The sequence below is a fragment of the Carcharhinus amblyrhynchos genome, chromosome 8 (genome assembly GCF_965287045.1).
Source record: "Carcharhinus amblyrhynchos chromosome 8, sCarAmb.v2.hapA, whole genome shotgun sequence".
Classification (NCBI taxonomy): domain Eukaryota; kingdom Metazoa; phylum Chordata; class Chondrichthyes; order Carcharhiniformes; family Carcharhinidae; genus Carcharhinus; species Carcharhinus amblyrhynchos.
In genome coordinates, this window is record NC_137331.1 from 66,084,865 (window position 1) to 66,100,682 (window position 15,818).

Here is a 15,818-nt window from a genome sequence, read left to right on the forward strand (position 1 = left end):
CCAGGCGGATGTAATTATAGATGTAGGAGAGAAGGACATAGGAAGGAAGAGTAGGGGGGAAATACGTAGGCAGTTCAGGGAGTTGGGAGCCAGGCTGAAGTGTAGGGCCTCCAGGGTGGCGATCTCTGGGCTGCTGCCAGTGCCCAGCAATAGGGATAAGAATAATGAGCTCCTGCAGCTGAATGCATGGCTGAGGGATTGGTGCAGGACAGAGGGTTTTAGTTTTGTTGACCATTGGGAAGTCTTTGCAAAGGAAGGGCACTTGTGTAAGAGGGATAGGGAACACTTAAATGGGAAGGGAACACATATTTTAGCTGGGAGGTTGGCTGGAGTGTTTAGGCAGGGTTTAAACTAGTATGGAGGGGGGGGTGGGGAGGAGAGAGACAGCTCAGGCACTGAGAGTGAGTTGGAGGTCAGGGGAAGTCTAGATGATAGGAAAATCCCCCAGAAGGAGGATCTGAGAGGGCCTGAGGGTCTTAGGTGCATCTGTTTTAATGCGAGGAGTGTGACGGGAAAGTCAGATGAACTTAGGGCCTTGATGTTCACGAGGAATTTAGATGTGGTGGCAGTGACAGAGACGTGGTTAAAGGAGGGGCAGGACTGGCAGCTAAATGTTCCAGGGTATAAGTGTTTTAGGTGTGATAGGGGAGGGTTGAAAAGAGGAGGGGGAGTGGCGCTCTTAGTTAGGGAGCAGATCACAGCGGTGCAGAGAGAGGATAACATGGAGGGGTTGGAACTTCAGTCTCTGTGGGTGGAGTTGAGGAATAGGAAGGGGGCCATTACTATGCTAGGAGTGTACTATAGGCCGCCCGATAGCCCGCGGGCAGTGGAAGAAGGTATATGTAGGGACATTTTGGATAAGTGTAGGAAGAACAGGGTTGTTGTAGTGGGAGATTTTAATCTCCCTGGGGTGGATTGGAAGGTGCCTAGAGCTGGGGGGTCTGATGGGGAGGAATTCGTAAGATGTGTATTGGAAGGATCCTTGCAACAGTATGTAGATAGCCTGACTAGAGAGGGGGCGATACTGGATTTAGTCCTGGGAAATGAGCCGGGTCAGGTGGTTGAGGTTGCAGTAGGCGAGCATGTGGCTAATAGTGACCACAACTCCGTCTACTTTAGGATACGAATGGAAAAAGACGAGAGCTGTCCTAAGGGGAGGGTGCTAAATTGGGGGAAAGCTAGATACAGCCGGATTAGGCAGGAGCTTAGGGATACAGACTGGGATAGGCTGTTGGAAGGCAAGACCACGTTAGGCATGTGGGAGTCTTTCAAGGGAAAACTGCAAAGGGTGCAGGAAAGGCATGTGCCGGTTAGGAGGAAGGATGGGAAAGGTAGGATTAGGGAACTGTGGATTACTAGAGATATAGAAGACCTGGTTAGGAAGAAATGAGAGGCGTATGTCAGGTCTAAGCAGCTGGGAACGGAGAGAGCATTGGAGGAATACAGAGAGAGTAGGAGGGATCTCAAACGGGGAGTTAGGAGAGCAAAGAGGGGGCATGAGATGGCTTTGGCAGGTAGGATTAAGGAGAATCCAAAGGCGTTTTACTCCTATCTTAAGAACAAAAGGGTGGCTAGGGATAAAATCGGTCCTCTCAGGGACAGACGTGGGGAATTGTGCTTAGAGGCAGAGGGAATGGGGGAGATCCTGAATGAATACTTTGCGTCGGTATTCACGAAGGAGAGGGGCTTGATGTCTAGTACAGTCATTGAGGGAGCGGTAGACCAATTGAAAGATCTATCGATTACGAGGGAAAAAGTGTTAGGGCTTTTAGATGGCATTAAAACTGATAAATCTCCAGGGCTCGATTGCATTTATCCTAAGCTGCTTAGAGAGGCAAGGGATGAGATTGCTGGGCCTCTGACGTGAATCTTTGTCTCTTCTTTGGACATAGGTGAGGTCCCAGAGGACTGGAGGATAGCAAACGTTGTACCGTTGTTTAAAAAGAGTAGGAGGGATAGCCCGGGTAACTATAGGCCGGTGAGCTTAACGTCAGTGGTAGGTAAGTTGATGGACAGGATTCTTAGGGATAGGATGTATGCGCACTTAGAGCGTTGCGATCTGATTAAGGATACGCAGCATGGCTTTGTCAAGGGGAAGTCTTGCCTTACAAATCTGGTAGAATTCTTTGAGGAGGTGACAAAAACGGTCAACGAAGGACGAGCCGTTGATGTCGTCTATATGGATTTCAGTAAGGCGTTTGACAAAGTCCCTCATGGTAGGTTGGTACAGAAGATTAAAGCTCATGGGATATGTGGTCGGGTATCTAGATGGGTAGAGAACTGGCTTGCAAAGAGGAGTCAGAGAGTAGTAGTGGAGGGGTCTTTTTCTAGCTGGAGGTCTGTCACTAGTGGGGTGCCACAGGGCTCGGTACTGGGAACTCTTCTCTTTGTAGTGTATATAAATGATTTGGAAGAGGGAGTAGGTGGTGTGATCAGCAAATTTGCTGATGACACCAAGATGGCTGGATTGGTGGGCAGTGAGGAGAAGTGTCTGGCAATACAGCGGGATATTGATAGGCTGGTTGATTGGGCAGATACATGGCAAATGGAGTTTAATCTGGATAAATGTTAGGTGATGCATTTTGGCCGGAATAATGTAGGGGGAGTTATATGGTAAAGGGTAAGCCCGTAAGGAGTATAGAATCGCAGCGAGACCCTGGGGGTGCAAGTGCACAAGTCTTTGAAGGTGGCAGTGCAAGTGGAGAGTGTGGTGAAGAACGCCTATGGTATGTTAGCCTTTATAGGAAGGGGTATAGAATATAAGAGCTGGAGTCTAATGTTGCAGTTGTACAGAACGTTGGTTAGGCCGCATTTGGAGTACTGCGTCCAGTTCTGGTAGCCTTACTACCGGAAGGACGTGGAGACTCTGGAGAGAGTGCAGAGGAGGTTTACCAGGATGTTGCCTGGTATGGAAGGACTAGGGTATGAGGAAAGATTGAAGAAATTGGGGCTCTTTTCCCTTGAAAGACGCCGACTGAGGGGGGATTTAATAGAGGTATATAAGATTATGAAGGGTATAGATAGAGTAAACAGAGGTAAGCTATTTCCTATGATAGAGACACGTAGGACAAGGGGCCATGGACTTAAGGTGAGGGGGGAGAGGTACAACACAGATATTAGAGGGAGGTTTTTCGCACAGAGGGTAGTGGGGGTATGGAATGCTCTGCCAAGTAAGGTGGTGGAGGCAAACATGCTAGAGTCATTTAAGAGTAACTTAGACAGGCACATGACTGGGTTGGAGATGGGTGGATATAGGAGATTGTTTTAAATAAGGGTCATTAGCATTGGGGCGTCCCTGGTAATGTAAATGGGTATAGTATAATAATAATGTTTTACTCTTTTTATTCACAGGTTTTAAGTCGGTTCACCTCATGTCCAACGTGGGGCATACACGCGATGGGTCAGACTGGGGCTGCTCTTGGTTGTTCGAGATTGGCCTAGTGCTTCATGTCGTTAGTGTGTGCCTAAACTGGACAAGATACTGGGCAAGATAACAGCTCAGTGACTATCGCTGATTGCTGTGCAGACACATGGATTTGGGCCGGTGTCTGTGGGAGTTTGCGCATTCTCCCCGTGCTTGCGTGGGTTTTCTCCGGGTGCTCCGGTTTCCTCCCACACCCCAAAGATGTGCTGTTAGGCTGATTGGCAGGAATAAATTGTCCCTAAATCAGTTTCCCTCAATCTGGACAGCCATAAAACATTAGACAGGGGTCGTGGGGGACTGGTGGTGTTGAGATGGCGGCGCGGGCTCGTTGGGCCGAAGGGCCTGTTTCCTGGGCTGATTTTGTTCTTTGTACTCTTTGTACTTATTACAGCTGTAGGTAAAATCTGGACAAAAAAGCTGAACTTATGAGGTGAAGATGACTATCCGTGACATTAAGGCCGACTTTGACCAAATATATCTTCAAAGAGCCCAAGAGAAACTGAAGTCAGCAGGAACCAGAGAAAAAACTCCCCACTGGTTGGAGTCAAATCAAGTACAAAGGGAGATTGCTGTGGTTGTTAGATGTTAATTATCTCAGTTCCAGTACACCACTGCAGGAGTTCCTCAGGATAGTGTCCTAGGCCCAACCATCTTCAGCTGCTTCATCAGTGACCCTCCTTCCATCATAAGCTCAGAAGAGGGGCTGTATGCTTATACTGGCACAATATTCAGCATTATTCACAACTCTTCAGATACTTACGCAGTCCATGAACATATACAGAAATGACCTGAGTAATATTTAGATAATATCCAGATAAGTGGCAAGTAACATTCGCACAAATGCCTGGTATAGACCATGTCCAACAAGAGGGAATCTAACTCTGTCCCAGTGACATTCAATAGTTTTATCATTGCTGAATTCCCCATTCACAACATCCTGGAGGTTACCATTGATCAGACATTGAACTGGTCTAAACATGTAAATACTGTGGCTACAAGAGCAGCTTAGAGATTGGAAATTCTACAGTGAGTAACTCAACTTCCGACTCCCTCAAGTCTGTCCACCATCCACAGGCACAAGTTAAGAGTGTGATGGAATAGTCTCTTTTTCCCTGGATAAGTGCAGCTGCAGCAACACCTCAGAGGATTGGCATCATCCAGGACAAAGTAGCTGACTTGACTGGCACCCAGCCCATCACCTTAAACATTTACTCCTTCTATCACTGATACACAGTGACAGCAGTGTGTACCATCTACAAGACGTACTGCAGCAACTCACCTCAACTCCTTTGTGTGCACCTTCTAAACCCACAACTGCTGTCATCTGGAAGGACAAGGGAAGCAGCTGCATGGCTTCACCACCACCTGGAAGTTCTCCGCCAAGCCAGACACCATGCTGACTTGGAAATGTATTGCTGTTCCTTCACTGTCACTGCAACTTTCTCCCTAACAGTACTGTGGTTGTTCCAACAACACATGGAATACAACAGTTCAATAAGACAACTCACCAACACCTTTTCAAGGGCAATAAGGGATGGACAATGAATACTGGTCTAGCCAGTGATGCCCACACCCCACGAATGGACAATTAAAAATAGAATCAAAGAATATGAGGATTACGCAGCAAAGTAGAGTTAAGGTCAAAGATTAGCCAATGTCTTATTGAATGGTGGAACAGCCTTGAGGGATGTATAGTCTACTCCTCTTCCTAGTTCTCATATTGGTATTATCTCACATGGGCAATAATGTTGGAGGGTGCTCCATCAGTTAAAGTTCTATGGGAAAGAGCATGAAAGGGCTTGTTGACGTCTTCTTTCTTGATCACCTTTAGACTATCCATTTATATTGAAGATTTATTTGAAGTAACTATTGACCTGTAATGACTGTTTAATTCCAGTGGTTATTTGAAAATTACCCCATACTATGAGAATATATCATCAGTCACCTTCAATCACCAATTGAATTTCAACAGTCAAAACTGCCAATTATCATGGCATGTGAAAGTTTAGTGTGAATGTTCTTCTAATGCTTGATGAATTCAGTCCTGGCAGTCTCCGTGTGGTCTTGGTAGTATTATGAAATACCTACAGTGCAGAAGGAAGCCATTTGGCCTATCAGGCCTACACCAAAAATAATCCCACCCAAGTCCTACCCTGTTAATCTCCTTGACACCAAAGGTTAATTAAGCATGGTCAATCACTCTAATTTGCACATCTTTCAAGTGTGGGAGGAAACCAGAGCACCTGGAGGAAACCCACACGGACATGAGGAGAACACACAAGTTCCACACAGGCAGCAACCCAAGGTTGGAATTGAGCCCAGGTCCCTGGCACTGTGAGGCAGCAGTGCTAATCACTGTGCGAGTGCGCCACCCTTGCCATGTATGATTAAGGGTTGACTATCAGGGAGGAAACAGAACTACATGCTGCTTCGGGACTTAAAAACCAACAGCAGGTGGCACCTTTGGGAGAAATATTGCATTGGAAGGGGACATCTTTGCTGAAGTTAACGAAGTTTAACTGCTGGCTGCAAGGTCGCTTCAGGTTTGGATCTGGTAAAGAATTTACTATGGATGAAAACATACGTTGGGATTTTTGGTCCCACCAGTTGACTTTTGGCCACTCTCCAAATTTTCCATCACACAACGTCTATGTCGGTGGGAATAAAAAATCCTATCCACAGTACAGGAGAGACCCTGTTTAGAATTTAAGAGAAAGTTCATCAGGCACAGTCGAGGAGGGGTAGACTTAATCACCACATAGTTACACAGTAACAGAAGAAGGCAGTAACAGAACCAACCAGCTACTACCTATTATAAAGACAGCTGCATTTATATAGCAGTATGTTCTGATTCAGTTCACTTACACAAGGTTTGACATAGTGCCAAATAATGTGAACTTAGTGCCGATGATCCAAAACTTCTCAAAAAGATAGAATTTATGGAGCGTCTTAAAGGCGGACAGCGAGCTAATGAGGCAGATAGGCTCAAGGAGGGAATTCCAAAAACTAGGACCTGCAGCCAAAGACATGGAGTCCAATGGTAAACCAACTAAAATCAGCAATGTGCATAAGGTCATGATTGGAGGAGTGCAGAAATCTGGGAGGGTTCAAGGTCTGGAGGTGATTAGAGAGATAAGGAGGGGTAAAGCTATGGAGGGATTTGAAAACATGAATGTCAATTTTAAACTCAAAGCTCTGTCCATTCTTGCTGGTATGGGTAAGGAGAATTAGCCCACCACCAAGAATGTACTGGACTTCCAACTTGCTTTTGCTGTGCTGAAGAAGTTTACTAGTAATGTCCAAGAGGTTCTTGGGGGTGAGGGGGATTAATCTATACCTGTAACTGAGAGGTATCCTTCACTTGCATACTTACATGACTCCATCTGAGTAGAAACCTGACATGTGGCAGTAACGCATTATGATTTGTATTGACAACTACTGCCACCTGGATTGAAAAATATTTCATGGCAGCCAAAGGGCAATTATACTGTCTGCAATCTTCTTAAAAATAAGACAGTTTAAAACTCAAGGAAAATGCTGCCAACCATAAGCCTTTAACCTCTACAAGGATGAAGCATTGGAGCTGCTGGGGCAGCAGACAGAATGCCCCAATTTTAGCCCCTGTTCTGCCCCATTTTCCAAAACCGCAAACACCCGTTCATTGCTGAGACTTGCTGGCTGGCGTGTTTGATTAGATTTCAACGTTGTCAGTCTGCACTTCCTCCAAAATTTCGCTCTGGATCCTGTGACATAGAGTTGAACTTTGGATATGAATGTCCTCAAGTGTAAACTAATGTCCCTTGTAGGGATCCCTGGGGGTTGCAGTAAAAGGTTTCCAAAATCAATTTGGCAATGACTTTGTGATTTCTGGGTGAGCATATTTGGTCCCTTTGAACCTACCTAAAAATTCTTCCAAACATGAACTTTCTTGTCTGCTTCCCATCCTCACCCTTACCTTCACCCCTCATTGAATAGTGATGCAGGTTAGACCAAGTCAATCAGTTTCTGTTGACTTGGCTCTCGAATCTATTTTTTTGCTGTGGAAGCCAAATGTAAAATGATCTGTTTGTTTGAATGGGCTGTTTTTGTGTTGCAGGTTTGATATTTTTCAATGGGCTGCTGAATTTCTTACCACTATAGGATGGCAAGCTGCCTAATAATTGTGTGAGCAATCATACTGCTTCTGTGCATAGATGATCAGAATATCTAAGAAATAGGATCCTGCTACACCATTAATAAAATTATCTGATTGTGGCCACTTTCCTGACTGTCACCTAACCTTGACTCCCTTATCACTTGCCAGAATATACAACCCCACTATGGTGTATGTTTGTCCACTGCCTCGAGCCAGTTAAAAATCTCCTTTCAGTTTGACGGGACTGTAATATCGCGTAAGGAATGGACCATAAAACACTGGCCACGACCTAACCCAACTTTGAATATATTCAATGATCCAGCCTCCAATTCTCTCTGTGCAAGAGATTTCCAAAGACTAACGACTCTGTGATAGAAAAAATTAATCTCATCTCCATCTTAAATGTGAAATCCCTTTTTAGGCTATTTCCTCTCATGTTCCCATGAGAAGAATTATCCTCTCAGTATCTACCCTGTCATGTTCCCTCAGAGTCCCACCCCCCACCCTTATTGAGCATAAATATCGTCCTACTTCCCGTTTTCTTTAGCTCTGACGAAGAGTCATCCAGAACATAAATCTTGGCCGGAACTGTCTGGTTTGGCACACCCTGCTATCTCTGCCAGCGAGAATGGAAAATTTGGCACTCAGCCAAATCTGTTCATTTCAGCAGGACAGGAGAATCCCAGCTGTGGGAGAGGTTGGAGAATTCTGACCATTATCTCTGTTCTCTCTCCACAGATGCTGTCTAACATGCTGAGACTTTGCAGCATTTTCACTTTCACTTAGAAACATAAGAAATAGGAACAGAAGTAGTCCATTTTTTCTCAAAAATCATCCAGAATGCACTCTTTGGATGACTTCTAGGCTGTCTTTGCCACTTTGACTTGTTCCATCTATATGAAGATTAAAATCTCCCACAATTACTCCTTTACAAGCCCCCATTATTTCTTGATTAATACTCTGTCCTACAGTGCAGCTGTTGTTTGTTGGACTATAAACTACTCCCATCAGTAACTTCTTTTAGTATCATATTTCTTTTTCCCTCCCAAACTCATTCTACATTTTGATCCTCCGAGCTGAGATTTTTTCTCATTATTGTACATATCTTAGTCTTGATTAAGGGCTGCCCCACCTCCATTTCCTCTCTCCCTGTTCTTCCGAATGAGGACTGTCAAAATGGTTTGGATCTCTTGAATATATAACTATTGCCTCACTCACACTGTGTATATTCTTATGAAATCAGCTACAGTGAGTTAGAGATGAAGAAATTGATGGGATGCTGCCAGTTGTAGTTTCACTATGACATTCTGACCTTGGCTTAGTCGGTAGTATTTGCGACCCTGAGTTTGAACGTCATGAGCTCAAGGCCCATTCCAGAACCCTGAGCACATAATCCAAGCTGACACTTAATCAAACAAAGTGTAGTACTGAAGTAATGTGTGGCTTTCAGGTGAGACATGAAACCAAGCCTATAAGGCGGATATGAAGATCCCATTTCAAAGAAGAGCAGGGAAGATCTCCCCATTATCCTGCTCTATGGTCCTTCAGTCAACATAACCATCTGAACTATTGTTGGTGAAAGCTTACTATTTGCAAATTCGCTGCTGTGTTTCCTACATTGTAACATTAACTACATTTTGAAAGTACTAAATTAGCTGTAAAATATTTCAGGACTTCATGATGCTGTAAAAGTTACTTAATAAATGCAACACATCTTTTCCTTTCCTTCCTCTTTTTTTTCTTAGACCAGGCATTGTTTGATGTGTATTGGGATACAGTGTAAAATTTTGTTTCTTGTGCCATACAGACAAAACATGTTGTTCAGAGAGTGCACAGGAGAGAAGAAAAGGAGAAAGTGCAGAATATAGTATTGCAGTTACAGATAGGGTGAAGAGAAATATCAGATACATCCATTCAAAAGTTGGATGGCAGCAGAGAAGAAACTGTTCTTGAGTCAATTAATGTGTGTTCTCAGACTTTTGTATCTTTTTCCTAATGGAAAAAAGTAGAAGAGAGTATGTCAAGAGTGCATGGTGTCCTTAATTATGTTGACTGCTTTTCCAAGGCAGTGGGAAGTGTAGATGGAATCAATGGATTGGATAGCCCCCACACTTGGGCCTGGGAATTGCAATCGCCAATTATCTGAGCCAGACTAATGTGATGCAGACAGCAGGAAAATCTAGGGCTGTCTGCTCAGTTTCATGATTCTGGCTTGCAACTCAGCAGAGGACTCAGGTTCATGTGAGTTTAACATCACCTGAAGCTAGCCTGCAGTATTTAAACACATACCACACCTTTGAAAGGCAAGGTGCCATCTTGCTGTAGCAGGAGCAGAAACTGATTGGGCATCATTGAAAAACTTTCAGGAAAGATCTGGAACGGTGCCACAGATAAGAGGAAGCACACTAAGGTTTTCTGATGTTGTGTTGGAGTCACTAATTTAGGAGAAGGGCTAGAGGAGAGAGGTTCTCTATCTTCATGGAACCCAGAAGCCCTCCAAAAAGTGCTGAGAAATCAATTGGCACAGGTGAGTCTAGCCATCAATGCCAACTGGCTGTCACTGAGGACACTGATGTGATACGCAAAACATTTAAGGACCTCACAAATATAGGCAAGGTTGGTCCCAAATCTTACCAACTGTATCACTAGCCTTGCACATAGCTCCGTCACTCGATCTTTACTCATCAGGCAACAATCCATGTGAATAGTCAGTAATACAAAGCTTGAATATTGCTGAAAAGAAAGGCATATTGCCAATGTTTTTCGTCTTGCACTCATCAGGATAAAGACAAGATAACATTTATACCACAGGAAAAATAAGTTCTTATTGATTGGAAAGTCAACTCTGATTGACCAAAGCATTGCCATAGTGAAAGCAATGGGGGATTATAGATCCTGAAACTCTTGGATAATTCAGAAAAGGCATAAAGCTTGAACACATTCCATTTCTTTGTAGAGAATGGACCCTTGCATAAGAATGTATGTCTTTTTTTTGTTAGCACACTCAGGATTGTTCAGCAAGTGCTGCCCAATCATGCACTTGTATCTAACAACGGATGTTTCGTTTAGAGTTTTGCAAGTGCAGGTTGATTGGCAGATCAGGCAGCCTGTTGTTTTCTCTGTGGCAATGCTTTGTCCAATCACAATCAACTTGCCAAGCAATTTGTAATCCTATGCTATAAATTGTTTTGGTCATTTAAAATTTAGCACTCTTGCATTTGTCCTGATGAGTGCAAGACAAAAAAGCTTTAGCAATATGTCTCTCTTTTCACTAACAACAATCTATATCAAGCACAACTCAGGCCTTACATTTGTAAGCTTTGTCTTACCCTCAGACATTCAGCACAGCTAGATGTGGCGGCAAGCTCAATGGATGGCCTGCCTCAGTGCACCAGTACTATATTGAAGTTCCTCTTGCACTCATCCCCACAAATCCCCCATGCCCCATCCATGCCAAACCATGCCATCTCACAGCCCACACTCTGCCCCATGGCCCCTCATAACCTCCATCCCAACTAATTCCTCTCTGCCCACTCTCATGATCCTTCATACCCTCCACCCCATTCATCAGACTGACATTCCTTCAACGCCATCATCCCTTATAACAAGTATTTTATTCAATGGCACAATTCCTTACAAAAACAAGCACTGGAATCCATAGTTCCCTTTCAAAGGGCCCATAACCACTTGGAATTGTCAAACTGAAATGGCAGGCATCTTACTGTGATAATAGATTGTCGTAAAATAAGTCATGCAGCATTAATCCAGCAATGGCAGTCCTAAGGCATACATCAACAGGCAGCGTGAAATAGCAAGCAATAATTTTTATTACCTCTCCAGTTAGTTTTTTTAAAAATTTGAAGGACAGGGTTTTTAAATGTCTTGACAGTTCAATAGCTCTTTTTGACAGTTCATCTTGACACCTTTGACAATTACTTTTGCAAGCTCCTCTTGACAGTGTATCATGACAATCCTGACAATTGTTTTTGATAGTTCTAATAAACTTCAAATTCCAATGAGTTTATGGATTTTTCACTTTACGTTCATGACTACTCAGAAAACACAAAGGTACCTGACTTCTCCAGGAGGGCACCTTATCTCATCCAAAAGGCACTTGATCTCCCCAAAAGTGACTCAGGATAATATCCAAAAGGGTACCTTAACTCTCCCAAAAGGTTACTCTGGCTATCCAGATGAATGCACAAAGTTCCGACCTGTTCCTATCAGGTCTAATCTATGCATGCCAAGTTTCTGACACCTCTCATGCAAAAATCACACGAGTGGTGGCAGCTCCTGAACTCTATGAGCAGCTGCCTCTGCAAAATGCACATGGGCGAATCCCAACCTGGGGTCATTCCCAACCCTGCAAAATGTTAGGTTTTAAGTACTCACATTGTATAGATTAGCATTGAAGATATTTGACAAATAGAATCCATGTTCACCACTCCCTAAGAGCAATGTTTCGGCAGCCAACTACTTTTGGTAACTCTTTATATTTTATTAGCTTCCTCATAGAATCCCTACAGTGCAGAAGGCGGCCATTAGGCCCATCAAGTCTGCACCGCAACAATCCGACCCAGGATTATTGAGGTGAATGACTGTTCCCTAGAATTTGCTTTTGAAGTCAGCAGGCATTTGAGTCAAGAAAATTTCCTTCAATAAGAACAGGGCACCAATTTGAAACATTTGCCTGTCCATATGGGATACCTCAGCATCATTTATTAATTTAAATCTAGTACTAGTCCCGAGATCTCCACCTTGAACTTTGCAATCTTTTATACAATTCGATAAAGTCCATGATATACCTAATTGAGACACAATGGATAGCATCTCTGCCTTTGAGCCAGAGGCTTTAGGTTTGAGTCTCACCCCAGGACTTGATGGCTAAGGAAGTGCATTCATAATGTGGCCAAACAAGTTGAGTTTGTCAACCTGCAAATCCTTCCGACATCCCAATGGCTGGTGATAAGAGTGGGAGAGACTCTTGGTCAGCCACATTTGATATGAAGTGGTGCCCCTCAAGCCATAAGCAACTAACACCCTGTTCCAGGAATTAGTAGGTATGAAAACAGATAAGACTCTGACTTAGTGCATCATTTGGTGTGGGAAGAGAATTGGATGGATGGATGATATACCTTTCATTGAATGATCATTTATTATATAAAAGCTATCAAATTTTGATCATGTCTCTTAGGCATTTAACAGGCCATTTTTCTTAAATACTTCATCCAGGAATTCTATTACAGTGTCAAGACCTTCATCATTATTCAACTGAGTGACATTAATCTCAAAGAATACCTTATTTCGCATTTTATTTTGCTCAGGAAGCAGCAATACCAAGGCCAGGCCTTCTTTATTCCATGGATGAGTAATAACCCATGTGCATATATCAACCTTATTCTTCCATATTGTTCAAACTCTGAGAATATTGAAGGCTGGTCCTACCCTGATGAAATAAACTTGCTTTGAGCATTTTCTGCAATGGCTACTCGGATGTCATGTGTTATGAGAGAAAGAAACAAATCACATTTTCCAACCTCGAATTCTAGGCAATCATTCTCCACTACAATGCGAAAACTCGGATAGGCAAGTGGTGAAGGACAGAATACTGCAGCACAGCTTTTATTCATAAAGCCACGTGTTGAATACTATGCATCTTCAACACCAAATTTGTTTTCCAGCTCTTCCCTATAGATATGAGCACCAGGAAGACACCAATTAATGACCACCACTGAATACAATTAACAAGAGGGTTCCTCATGAACCTGAATGCTCATTTGGCTGTATACATTCAAGAGAAAGTGTTAACTTGAATGGTGAGTTCCAAAAAAAGAGAAAAAAAGAAGAAAAAATAAAAATAATAACAGACCAAGAATCAAACCAATGTTAGATCTCAATTGTTATCATGAACTGCCAGCTCTGCACACTTCCAGTGGATAATCATTATGGTCTGCTTAGGAAATGGACAGAAGTGCACTCCCTTCTTCCGCTCCTCACCTCCCTCACCACCATTTTTCAACTCATTCATCCCCCATAGTGGTGGCGCCACCAGTGCTATGCAGAAGGCTTTTGTGACCCTTTTGTCAGCAAGCTTAAAATCTTTACCTCATCTTACAACTTCATACATCTTAAATCCTTTACTTGTAGTCACTAATGATCCTCTGCAATCCCTTTAGATTTCACTAAGCAAGTAGAAGCAAAAATAGCTCACCTGCTTCTTCTCTGTCAAACATGTCATTTCCCACCCCCTCATTCAACTTTGTTATGCCAAATACTAGTCCAAAGCTCACAAGGGACAGTACACAGAGCAAGAAATGAATGTATGTGGTGATGAGCAAATGAGTAGAAGAAGTTGAGGGTGAAATTTGAGTAAGTAGATGTTCTTTACAGGCCACTCAAAGATCCCTGGGACTCAAACCTCTTGTACGTCTTTTTTAAAAGAAGGATGCTTTCAGAGTATCACTGTCAGGTGCTGAGGATGGTCTCTCAGAATTTGCAAGTAACAGTAGGACAAATGGAGGAGTTAATTCTCATTTCCATTTTTCACCCATGTATGGTAGGATTACTGTACAGCACACTATCACTCAACATGTGGTAGGTTCAGGAAGTTCATGGTGGACATTCCCACTGTTGATGTCCATTATTCCTAGGAGATTGAGTGATGAACTCAATGAAACATACAAATTCTGAAGGGACTTGACAGAATAATCATTGAGAGTTGGGTGCCACTGGCTGGAACACAGATGCACAGTATCAGGATAAAGGACCAATCATTTGGGACCAAGACGAGGAGAAGATTCTTCACTCAGGGGTTGTGAATCTTTGTAATTCTTTACCCTAGAAGGTTGTGGATGCTCCATTGTTGAATATACTTAATGTTGAGATAGGAAGCTGTTTTTGTTCAGGGAATCAAGGGATATGAGGAGCAGAGGAGAAAACAAAATTGAAATGGATGGTAAAGCTTCAATTGTATTGAATGACAGAGCAGGCTTGATGGGCTTTAAGGTTCTCTACTCTTGCTCCTACTTCTTACATTCTTGTGCAAAGGCCCCAAGTGTAGTCTGTGCACTATAGATGCTCACCCTTCTGCTGTAGAGTTCAGGGTACAAAACTGAGAACACTTTTTTTCTGGATTCCAAACTATTGGTGCAATGATCTAAAGTATCAAATTGGCTTTTCCTAATGTAATGTAGCTAATTATCCCAGAGCAAGTTCCTATATCAGGACAGGGAAGTTGCTGGGCTGAGTTTTATCCTTGTTACAAATAAATTCAGATTTCATAGCAGTTAAGAATTAGTTTAAAAGTTCAACAGGAACCAGAAGTAAAGCAATCTAAAAGTATTTAATATAACTAACACACCTGTTACAGGGAAAGACAAGGTTTTCTTTGGTAACTGTATTAGTTATCTCAATCTTTTCAATGAACCATCCACTTCCTGTAAAGAAATACATATATTCAGAAACTGTACTAAGTAGATAAATGTTGTATTACAATTCTAATGGTTCTCATAGGGTTTAGTACACCAAATGGGATTCTGTTTCTCTTCAATGTTCTACTCACCAGGTCTCCCCCCATCGTGACTAATTTCAATTTTATATAGGCTCCCCAGTAGATCTGTTTTGATGTTAAACTTGTCAACCTAGATAATTATCAGAGGGATACATAATGGAAGCTTAAACAGGACAAAGTGAAAACAGTATATATTTCTTATTTCACCTATCTGAGGTGCTTCCTTACCTGTCCTTTTTTAAACAGATTCACATGATCAAGTGTTTCTGTTAAAAGAATCTTGTCTGAATGTGCCTTGTCACCATATAAGACAATATAAACATTCGCATTTGTACTGTCTCCAAACACATCTCCTGTGTAAATTTGGACCAAGTATTCATCTAATTCTTTCGGTGCTCCTGTGCTGGTTGAATCCGTTCCTGAGAGCGGAGAATGTGGGTTTTTCTGTTCATGGTTAAGCATGCCAGATAATGGGATTCTTTTTATAATGGGAGGCTTCTTGGAGTGAATAGCAATGTTCCTACGAAACAGACAATTAAATTAAGTGAAAGTGACAGCTTGAAAGGAACCTGTGTGCAAATTGTCTGTTGTTTGCCTACAAAACAACATTGATTAAACTTCAAAAGTAGCTAATTGCTTGTGAAATGCTTGGGAAGAAATGCTACATAACTCCAGGTCATACTTCTCTAATTTAAAAGCAAAATGCAGCAAATGTTAAGAGTCTGAAATAATGCTGGAAAAATGTAGCA

General features: G+C 42.7%; 1 protein-coding gene across 1 annotated transcript in view; it reads right to left on the reverse strand.

The window, feature by feature from the left end:
* The window catches only part of LOC145346375 (lipoxygenase homology domain-containing protein 1-like), a 71,807-nt gene that overhangs the window by 7,675 nt on the left and 48,314 nt on the right, over nucleotides 1–15,818 (reverse strand). The window contains exons 6-8 of the mRNA XM_080193535.1: nucleotides 15,298–15,589; nucleotides 15,121–15,199; nucleotides 14,920–14,995 (exon numbers count right to left, since the gene is read on the reverse strand). Of these exons, the coding sequence (XP_080049661.1) occupies nucleotides 14,920–14,995; nucleotides 15,121–15,199; nucleotides 15,298–15,589 (447 nt within the window). The remainder of the gene's footprint in view (nucleotides 1–14,919; nucleotides 14,996–15,120; nucleotides 15,200–15,297; nucleotides 15,590–15,818) is intronic.